The sequence below is a fragment of the Bombyx mori genome, chromosome 5 (genome assembly GCF_030269925.1).
Source record: "Bombyx mori chromosome 5, ASM3026992v2".
Lineage (NCBI taxonomy): Eukaryota > Metazoa > Arthropoda > Insecta > Lepidoptera > Bombycidae > Bombyx > Bombyx mori.
The window spans coordinates 182,203-193,067 of record NC_085111.1 but is presented as its reverse complement, the minus strand read 5'-3'; the positions used below and the strand labels follow the sequence as shown (position 1 = coordinate 193,067).

The window sequence follows — 10,865 nt, the reverse complement described above, 5'->3', positions numbered from 1 at the left end:
TGTACACGTCATAAGAATGACTCCAAGTAATGTTGCAGTAGTCCAGGTTGATACGAACGTAAGAATTGTAGTTTTTTTTTGTTTCGGTCTACTAAAGTTCCGCAAAACAAACCCTTAGTCGACTTCCATCCGACCCAGCTCCTTTAATCGGATTTTAGTGCTTTAAGTACATGTGGGTCATCAAGTTGGATAATCGTTAAGTACCTACTATTTAATAATTTTGCAACATGACGGCCTGAGGAGGATGGAGAACTATTATTGTGAACAGAAGAGAAGCTATGAGCAAAGATGTTGCAAGAAAAGATATAGCAAATATCTTTGCCTTTCGAGACGCTCTTGTCCTCCAGGATCATCTGCGGCGGCTTGCCTCTGCCCCTGGCATTGTTGACGTCCATGAGCAACAGTAACCACTCACCATCAGGTGGGCTGTATGCTCGTCTGCCTATAAGGGCGATAATAAAAAAACAAATAAAAAGTAATATTGGTTCTGTACTGAGGACTAAATCCAAGACTTTAGGATCTGTGTTGAGCGCGTTGAGGTTATATTGTTGTAAATTATGAATCGAGAAAAAATGAAGAATCATGTTACGCAATAGGTTATTACTAATTTTACAGCTGTTACAGTTGTTGTGCGTGTTATTATTAAAATTCCAGGTTATACAAGATTGGTTAAAGTTGCCGACAACTATAACGAATTCAATATCATTTTAGTCTAAGACGACGTCCTGCCTGAGGGGTGAGTGGAGGTAAACTGAGCATAAGTAGAACTGAATTCGCTGACCTCTCCCCATAGACACAGCCCACTGAGTTTCTCGCCGGATTTTCTCAGTGGGTCGCGACTCCGATCCGGTGGTAGATTCAGCGAAGCACTGCTTTTTCTAGGGCTAGTGTTAGCAATTTCTCTCAGGTTGAACCCGTAAGCTCACCTACCCGTTCAGGCGTAGCTGGAATAGCCTCTTAGGCTACCACATAATAAGTAGGGCTGACCTCTCATTACAGCATTCGATTTGCAGCCAGATTGGACTCTGATTCTCGAAGCCACCTGAAAATGTATGTATATATATAATATTGTTTGTATTGTATTGTTTGTTATTCTTTCAAAAATGGTTGTAATTTAAAAATAAATATACTGTATGTAAAAGACAAAATAAAAATAAGTGGTTACAAATAAGGAATGTTTAAAAAAATATATAATAGCAAGGGAAAACGGAAGAGTAATTGATCGCATTCATTAATTAGCCGTAGAAGTGGAAGTGGAACACATGTTCTGCAACGGGCCCCAGCGAGCCGACGCGGCGCGGCGACGCGGCGACGTGCCACAGCCGACATGTATTTAAATTGATACTGATCACCGTCCCGTGCCGAGCTCGTACACTCTGTACTTTATTGCTACTTTAGAAACATATCTACTACGTATTCCAAATCATTTTAGGCCAGAGGAACTGAACGACACTGTCATTGTAACGACAGACAGCAGTCTGTGTCTTACTGATGTATAAGTGTAAATGTGTCACATGCAGTGGTCATTTGCCGCTGTAGGCCGACCACCACACAGTCCATCTGATGGTGAGAGGTTACTGTCGCTCGTGGACGTCAACTACTACTACTACGTGATGTTGGCGTGCTGACCCGGCAGACTTCGAAGTCCCTCAATTGATAAATAAAAGATACATCAAGGGGACACATCAAAGGAAAAACAAAATTGTTTGTGTTTATATAATTCCGAGCTTTTTTATATTTTCTCACCTTTTAAACCTTCCCTGGACTTCCACGAATAATTCAAGACCAAAATTAGCCAAATCGGTCCAGCCGTTCTCGAGTTTTAGGGAGACTAACGAACAGCAATTCATTTTTATATATATAGATAGATATGGAAACTTTTTAGTAAAGGCGGTTTTTTGTTTTTTTTTTTCTTGGGAATTGATCAATACTGGTATAGAAAGATAAAATAAGGAATTGTTTATAAGTCCCATAGTTTTTGTCTAAAGTTGCCCTAAGTTTGTTAATTAAAAATAGGTTTAGTTATATCATTCAAATGGTTTCCCTGGCACTAGAGAAATCAATGAAAATCCAAAGCTTAATAATATAAATTCTTGTATATCTTCCATGTCCGTCACCACACGGGAAAAGAAAATTATCGGTACCAACTCGACAACGTACCGGTTCTACCAATAAAATATATTTTGAAATCCGTATTCCGTGCACTGTGGTCTGTGGCCCGACTAATCGGTATGCATACATACAAAAAACGGGATAATTTGATAACCTTTTGGAAGTCGGTTAAAAATAGGAGAGGTTTCTGAATATATATTTTTTTGCTTAGATTGGTGGACGAGCTCAAGGTCCACCTGATGTTAAGTGATTACCGGAGCCCATAGACCGTTACAACGTAAATGCCGCCACCCACCTTAAGACATGAGTTGTAAGGTATCACTTTTAACAGTAGAACGACTGCCCCACCCTTCAAACCTAAACGCATTTCTGCTTCGCGGTAGAAATAGGCAGGGTGGTGGTACCTACCCGTGCAGACTTACAAGACGTCTTACCACCAGTAATTACGCAAATCAAAATTTTTGAAGGTTTGATTTTTATTACACGACGTTATTCCTTCACTGTGGAAGTCAATCGTGAACGTTTGTTAAGTACGTAGTTCATTGCAACAATTAGTACCCGCCTGCGGGGGCTGCGGGATTCGAACACCGGTGCATCGCTAGATACGAATGCACCGGACGTCTTATTAGGCCACGACGACTTACAATACGAGCAATACTTGTAATACGAGTGAAACCCCACACAAAACTATCATAAAATTACTAATAGTATTTGTAGGTAGCGGTTTGGCTCTGTCCCTGGTACTGCTGACATTCATGGGCGACGGTAGCCTCTCACCATCGGGTGAGCCGTATGCTCGTCTGCCTACAAAGGCAATAAAAAATAAAAAATATATTTTTAAATCATAAATTGACCGAAGTTACGAGCTCACGTCTGGTGCCTCTTACTGTAAGTAGATTTAGGGGAAACGTGTATTGTAATCAATAGTTCGAGTACCTACTTCCTACTTACATATTTGTACTAATGTACGTCGTCATCGCCGGCAAAACAAAATGAAATCACTCTCGGTCGTGAGCCTCTCCGCCTCGGGTAACGGTAGGCTTTTTAAGTCGGCGGGTCTGTTTGCATTGTGCTCGCCGCAAACTTATAATTGATGGAAGAACTTTTGGTCGGTGTTATCTTATATAATTCCCCGGCGGTAACACAAACAACAACTTGTTTGCATAATTAGATCGCAGCGGGCGGCGGCACCCCACTATCCACATTTCGATGTAATTACTCGGAAGGCACTGTACTAACAACAAGGGGCACAGTGCACGCGGCTGCTACACGCTCTTGACTCCTCCTCCTCCCTCTGACTCCTCGCAACAACTTCATGTACCGTTCGAAATGAACACGAGTTTGAGGACATCATCGTTCGGTTACGATATGTAAATTCAAGTCTTGAGTACCAGAAGAACTTAAAAAAAAATAAAAACAACTTTGGAAATTTGTATATCGCTTCACATATTATGTAAACGATTAACATGAAATGTTTTTATAATTATGTACGCGTAGGTACGAGTATCAGCAGTAGGTAGCGGTGCGCAGGAGTCGGCTCCCTTGAACTTGTCGGCGCTCGGCGTGCGCGCTTCAAGGCGGCCAAGCCGTCAGTCGGGCCGAACAGTTACCGTCAGTTCGTCGCGTGCGTCGAGCGTGCATCATGTCGGTCCACAAGTACACAAGAGCCGAAGTCGCGGCTCGCGACAACAACAAGCAGAACCTTATCATCATTGACAACGTGGTGTACGACGTCGCCGCTTTCCTAGAGGACCACCCGGGCGGCACCGAAGTCCTCGTCGACAACGCGGGCTCCGACGCCTCGGAGTGTTTCCACGAGGTCGGCCACAGTGAAATCGCCATTGAGTGGCGCAACACATTCAAGGTTGGCGAAATCGTAGACGAAGAGAAGTTAGAAGTGAAATGTAAGCAGCCGAGCGCCGCGGAGAGCGCGGAGCCGCTGACGCTGGGCGGGCTGCTGGCGGTGTACGGGCCGCCGGTCGCCATGGCTGTCCTCGCGTACCTGCTCTACACGTTCCTGTTCGGCTAGCTCGCCCAGTACAATGCGCGCTGTTCGCTAAAACTACCTCCGGCCACCTTCAACACGCATCCTCGTCGGATATAAGGATGGACCTCACCTAGTCGGGCTTTAAATGGGTTATCAAGAAAAAGTGGTTGGGCTATAGTGGTACAATGTCTGAGTTGTGATGTGCGGAAACCATGCTTACTTGTTCAAAGTCCAGCCTTTGGAATACACTAGGATAATATTGTAGTTCGCAGGGTAACTTGAATAAATTCACCCATCTTTAAAATAACAAATATTTTATTAATTTTGAATACTAATTTTGAAAGTAATCACTACATAATCGCGCAGACAACTTAGACTAAATTCCGAGTTAAGTTATATTAGTTTAGTTATGTATAATATTATGTACGAGTATGTAAATGTGACGTCACGATCGGAACGTTATTGGCGGTTAACTGTTTTTTAATCAGCGCTGTCACAGACGCGCTGAATGTGTTTTTATTTAGGTTTTTGTTATTTGGTTCTAGTAATGAATTGTGTTCGCTTATTAAATATTTTCTATTCAATGTTGTTTTCATTGGTCATACTTTTTTTGACGTAAGTAATAGTGAATGTGCACACAGAGGAACAATTAGTGTGTGTGTGTGTGCGAGCTCGCGACTACTCGCGAGTGAGAGTGGCGTGGCCGCACTGGCAGCAGCACGGGGCAGGTTTAATGACTTGCCATAACTTGTTTACGACGCGACGCCGCCGTCCTTCAAGGTCATCTGCCGCCGACTCTCTGCTGCCTTAATAATTTAATACTTTATACATACTTTATTTTACCTTAATACTTTGTGCCAAAATCTTTATACATACTCCAGGAGTTCGCACATGCTATTAAACACACGGTGAATAATGTTATAATAAAGTTGGGTTAAATAATAAAGATTGTTTTCGATATAAAAGGGCTTGCTTTCCAAGCAACCGTTCATTGGAAATGTCATTTTTCTCCTACCTACGCTGAAAGTTCGGTTTTCCTCCCGCTGTACAGGGGAGAAAGTGTAACTTTTTCTCCCTGGGCAGAAGTGCGCATGCGCGTTAGTGTCTACGTCTGCTCTCGCGCACCTAAAATTCTCCGCCATTGTTGTGCTCGGGTAATTAGCAATATTGTGTTTAGTGTAAAAGTGAAATAAACAAAAGGCAGTAAAATTTTATAGTGAAGTATTAAACAAAGATGAGTTCATCAGACAGTTCTTATTCAATTGGTAGTAGTCTATTTAAAAATAAAAAAACAGTTAAATTGTTCTTTTATGTATCAAACCCCCGCCAGTTCTACGCCCCTGGACCCCGGCTCAGTTCTCCGCGGGTGCTAAGTTTTTTACAATGTAGAACTTTCGGTCTGGTACGAGAAAAAATAGTATGTGCACCGCGGGAGAAAAGTTGGACATTTCCTCCCGCGCGTACACAATGTACTATTTTATTATGTTTTACCAATGGGCTTAAGCCTAAAGTCGGGGATATACCATCATGAACTGTTGAAGTAGCTTCCATGGCATAAGACGGCATGGAATGAAACTGGTAGAATTTGACAATATTTTTTATTAATTCGAAGTTGTTAGACAACGAGCCGTAATGTGAATACTCGGGACATCGGCTGACTCACGAACCCTTTACACCTTACACTGAAACGAGTGTCGCTTCCCTACACAAACTTTTGTACAAAAATACAATATGTGGATTATTAGGAACTAATATTATAAAGATATATACGCAAGTGTTGAAGGCGTCAACACTTGCGAAACCACACATTAACCATTAGTTACTACGAAACGAATATATTATATTATACTAGCTGACCCGGCAAACGTTGTGTTGCCTTAAATAAGATTTCTAGGGAAATTCTAGTCTAATATATAAAATTCTCAAAAACCTCATTCAACCACATAATATAGTAAGCGGCACGGAAGTTGGCAAGGTTTTGGTGTAGTGGGGGTAATGTCGCGCATAGTGTACATTGCAACAAAAAAATGGTAACTTTTATTGCCCGAATATATGTTAATTTTATTTTATTAAATTTATTATTTGTCATAATTTATTTTTAAGCCTGTGTGTTTAGAAGAAAGTTAAAGAAAAGAGAGGAATTCGTGAAGTGTATTAGGTGTTATAAATAAATACAATTAAAAGTTAAAAAGTTTATTTAACAAAATATACTCAATATTAAAAATTATGTGCCGCCGTCGTCAATATCATTTTCTAATAGTGCTACCCCTTGGATTACATTTATGGTAGGACCTGAGCTGGTGGAAGGAGTTGGCTCCTCATCGTCGACATAACGAAGAATCGCTGTCGTCACTGGCGTAAATAATAAAACGCTCAGTGACTGAATCGACTATAATTATGGTCATTGGTATAATTTGGTCCTGGCATTGCAAACAAATTTAAAACAATAACACTCGTAACAAAAACTCAATATAAACAAAGGGCTCCTACAACTTTAGTAGGCACATGTGTAACCGGGAGCGAACGGAACGTGAACGCGGTGCGGGAGGGGAGAGTCGACTGACTCACTAATCGCGCGCTCGGAACGGTGCTACGTCTTTCCCCGCGTCCCGCTAGACAACCAAAGAGACCTAAAAAACGACTTCTGCGCATCTAACGACTCTTGCCAAGTTACGTGCCGGGGACTATACCTCACTATAACAAAAAAAAATATAAAAAAAAATTTTTTGGGGTGAACGACCCTTATCACTTAGGGGTATGAAATATAGATAGTAGCCGATTTTCAGACCTACTGAACATACTATTGATACACAAATAAAACCAAAGGAACATGGCTGAAAAATATATAGTGAGTAAGACAGGAGACCGGCTTCGTCCTCATCCCTACTACGTGATGTTTGCTGGATGAGTGGTGACACCTGGCGGGGATAACTGATCGATTGATAGTTGATCAGTATGTAGTTGACCGGCGAGGGCAGGAGATCAAATTGAATTAAAAAAAAATCATAATTAAAGGAACTTGAAATTATAAACTCTGAATAAGAATTTATCATGCTACAATTATAATATTTGATTGCCATCTTGCAACCTTATTGCGGATCTGTGCATAGAATAAAAAAAATAAAAATCGGGATGGAAAAATAGGGGTTGATCGTATAAGAGTGAAAATTGAGAGTAATATTATTTTATTATTTTAAGTCATGACAAAATAAAAAATAAAATCTTGCCAAAAAATTTAAAATTTATAATTAACAAATAAAAAATAGGGGTTGATCGTAGAGGGGTGAACATTTCAGAGTAATATGAAATTTTTTATTCTAAGTCATGACAAAATAAAAACAAAATTCTTGCAAAAAAATTTTGTTTTTAATTAGCAATTAAAAAATAAGGGTTGATCGTAGAAGGGTGAAAATTAAGGATTGTAAGTATTTTTGTATGTTGTATCATAAAAAAATAGAAATTAAAAATTTTGTCTAAAAAATTAAAAATAAAATTTAGGGGTTGACTACCCCTAACATTTAGGGGGATGAAAAATAGATGTTGACCGATTCTCACAGATACCGGATAAGCACAAAAAATTTCATCAAAATCGGTCAAGCCGTTTCGGAGGAGTATGGCAACGAAAACTGTGACACGAGAATTTTATATATTAGATAGTGGCACACGCAGCTAGCGCACACAGGCAGCGAGGCGTGTGGCGCACGCACACATGCAGGGAGGTCGAGAGCGGCCGCGAACATGCCGCATGCCGCATGCCGCATGCCGCTGGCTGGTACGGCATACTGCCAAGGTGCGACAATAGATTTTTTACATCTAAAAATCGTTCTCTTTTTTCAATTGATATATTGACCGGCGATACGACAATGTTCAAAGGTTAATCTCAATTTATGTTTTTTATGTGTTTACGAGCTCACGGCCCGCCTGATGTTAAGAGATCACCGGAGTCCATAGATACAAATAACGTAAATGCCGCCACCCACCTTGGAACATGAGAACTGGTGGTAGGACCTCTCGTGAGTCCGCACGGGTAGGTACTACCACCCTGCCTATTTCTGCCGTGAAGCAGTAATACGTTTCGGTTTGAAGGGCCGGGCAGCCGTTGTAACTATATTGAGATGTTAGAACTCATGTCTCAAGGTGGGTCGTCTCATCTATTTCTATGGGCTTCGGTAACCACTTAATACCAGGTGGGTTGTGAGCTCGTCCAACGAACTAAGTAATAAAAAAAATAAAAAAAATTTGTTTTATATGTTATAGCTTTTTGTATTATATGTTATAGAAGTAGGTACATAATATAACATATACAAAGTAGTAATTTATGGTTTTATTTTCTTTAAAAAACCGGTGCTTCACGATAAACCTCTTCTCGTGGCGTGACTACATATCCGACGCAGGCGAGGGGCTAACGCAAAGCCGCTGTCGCCCATGCCTTTTCAGGTCCTTCAAATCCATTCTCGATTATTTTAGGCTCTCCAAGCACCGGTCACCGTTCCCGTCCAATTCGTTGAATACGACGTGCAACCTAGCCCATACACACAACCTACTGAGTTTCTCACTGGTTCTTCTGAGTGGAACGACCACGGCGACGACGACGTCCTGCCTGAGGGGTGAGTGGAGGTAAACTGAACATAAGTAGAATTGAACCTCTCCCCATAGACACAGCCAGCCCACTGAGTTTCTCACCGGATCTTCTCATTCGGTCGCGATTCCGACCCGGTGGTAGATTCAGCGAAGCACTGCTCTTGCTAGGGCTAGTGTTAGCAAATTTTCTCAGGTTCAGACTGTCAGCTTACCTATCCGTCCGGGCGTAGCTGGAGCCCCTTAGGCTAGTGAGGTACGAAAAGTCTGCGAATCTGGACGTGAATCAATTAAATTAGAGTTGATTAATCTCGTCTCTTTTATTTTAGACTAATTTAAAAAATGCTTTGTTTGGTGTATAGATATGTATTTTCTTATAAGTATTTTGTTATTGTCGAAGAAAACAAGTGTGACTGTGAGGATCGTGTGTGATCGGCACTGTCCTTGTTATTGACACAGTGATATTCAAGAAGATAATTATTGTTGTTATCAGTTCGCGGGAAGGAGCGGAGCGCGGAGCTCGCGTGGCGACTGGTAGCGAGTAGTGGCGAGGCGGAACCGATCACTGCCGAGTGCTGATCAGTCGTGGCCGAACACGAGAGCGGCGCGCACGCACAGCACGCACGCACAGCACGCACCATGCAGCCCGGGCTCAGACAGTACACCAGGGACGAGGTCGCCGATAGTAAGACCGCAACGGAGACGCTCTTCATCATCGATAATATCGTCTACGATGTGCATAAATTTCTGGACGAGCATCCCGGCGGACACGAGGTGCTCATCAACGTCGCCGGCAAGGACGCCTCCGAGGAGTTCGAGGACGTGGGCCACAGCATGGACGCCAGGGAACTCATGAAGGGTTACGTGGTGGGCGAGCTCGTCGATGCCGACAAAGTGCCCATCAGCAAGAAGCAGTACAGCTGGGAGGACACCGCGAAGACCTCCGAGACCGAGGCCTCCTTCGTCAACTCATGGAAGTTCCCGGTGCTGCTGGGCCTCGCGCTCACCTTGCTCTACTCATATATATTCGGATAGCTGCCTGTTATCGCAACACGGAACTGTCGTTGCGAGTTCATTTCTATACTTTGTGGTTTATCGGATGATTCTAGAATGTAGCTAGGGTTAGAAGCACTCTGAATGCGTGTGCGGTGTGTGGTGTGACGCCGGTAGCGGCGCGCAATTACGGACCTTATTCATCATCGCAGTGATCAAATAAATAAATGTATTTTCCTCGTAAGTACTTTATGCGTAGGTAAAAAAGACTTCTGTTGATTTCTTCTGCACGCAATGTCTTATTTAAATTTCAAACTACCTTATACATTTTATCAATTTCTATTAATTATAATTTTTCAACGTAATTTAATAAATTTAAATGTTTGTTGATAATTTTAAGGTTTTTATATAGTGAAATATATTTTGTTAGAATATTTTTTGTGTATTTTTAATTATGATTCTATATTTATTTAATCGATTCATTAAATATTATCTCGTATCGGACAAAGGTTACTCTTCTATTTGTGTCTTATCAAAACATACTTTTGGTAATCTGTATTTACGTACACGTACTTCTAACGTAAAACGACTTGAATGTCATTCCGATAGAGGCACCCAGGGCCGGGACAGTAGCCTACAAACATATTTTATAAAACACAGTCGCGCCATCTAATACACCGCTCTTAAAACTAAGCCACATAATAGTTCATCAAAAAGTGTAAGATGGCATTGCCACTCCATCGCATAGTTACCGACAGTCAGTGACAACGCTACGACAGTTTTCAAGTTGTCAGATTTGAGTGACACAAAATGGCGATTGCAATTTGCGTATGCGCGTGTTTGTAGTTTTCGTTGCGTTTTGTGATAAATTCTGTTTTCTTCGTGTTTGTGATACTCCAGATAGTGTGTGTAGTCGAGCTCCGTGTTCCTCCGCGCTTCTGTGAAGTTTATATCATAAATTCATAGATTTTGTGTGCCGGCCTGCCGGCTACTGACCGGGAGACGTTCGTGATAAGACGCTATCGCTATTTGTGTTGGTTTTGCGGAATAGACGCTCAAGTGTATACTTTCTCTGTGCTCTTAATATTACTTCGACACGATGCCGAGACGCTGTATATTAAAATGTGCACCAGAACCTGGTAAGCTTCTATACTTATACAACTTCTAGAATAATTCAGTTTCAAATGTCCAAATC

At 41.6% G+C, this 10,865-nt stretch overlaps 2 protein-coding genes and 1 long non-coding RNA gene across 8 annotated transcripts; 2 read left to right on the top strand and 1 right to left on the bottom strand.

Annotated features, from left to right (window-relative positions):
- Positions 1-583: 583 nt before the first annotated feature.
- LOC134198860 (uncharacterized) lies at positions 584-3,613 on the bottom strand. The gene is made up of 2 exons (XR_009973109.1): positions 3,064-3,613; positions 584-1,042 (listed from the first exon to the last, which is right to left on the bottom strand). It is a non-coding gene; the product is annotated as an uncharacterized LOC134198860 (long non-coding RNA).
- LOC100134922 (cytochrome b5) lies at positions 2,888-4,683 on the top strand. 2 transcript variants are annotated; one of them, XM_062668413.1, is made up of 2 exons: positions 2,888-3,000; positions 3,610-4,683. In XM_062668413.1, the coding sequence occupies exon 2, from the start codon at positions 3,755-3,757 to the stop codon at positions 4,139-4,141; it is 387 nt and encodes a 128-aa protein (XP_062524397.1). In that variant the 5' UTR covers positions 2,888-3,000; positions 3,610-3,754; the 3' UTR covers positions 4,142-4,683. The 2 variants fall into 2 exon arrangements, with proteins under 2 accessions (XP_062524397.1, NP_001106739.1); NM_001113268.2 differs by lacking the exon at positions 2,888-3,000 and having other exon boundaries at positions 3,716-4,683.
- A 75-nt stretch (positions 4,684-4,758) lies between these two features.
- On the top strand, positions 4,759-10,107 carry LOC100127129 (cytochrome b5). 5 transcript variants are annotated; one of them, XM_062668407.1, is made up of 4 exons: positions 5,156-7,520; positions 7,657-7,889; positions 8,567-8,716; positions 9,171-10,107. In XM_062668407.1, the coding sequence occupies exon 4, from the start codon at positions 9,317-9,319 to the stop codon at positions 9,710-9,712; it is 396 nt and encodes a 131-aa protein (XP_062524391.1). In that variant the 5' UTR covers positions 5,156-7,520; positions 7,657-7,889; positions 8,567-8,716; positions 9,171-9,316; the 3' UTR covers positions 9,713-10,107.
- Positions 10,108-10,865: the final 758 nt, after the last annotated feature.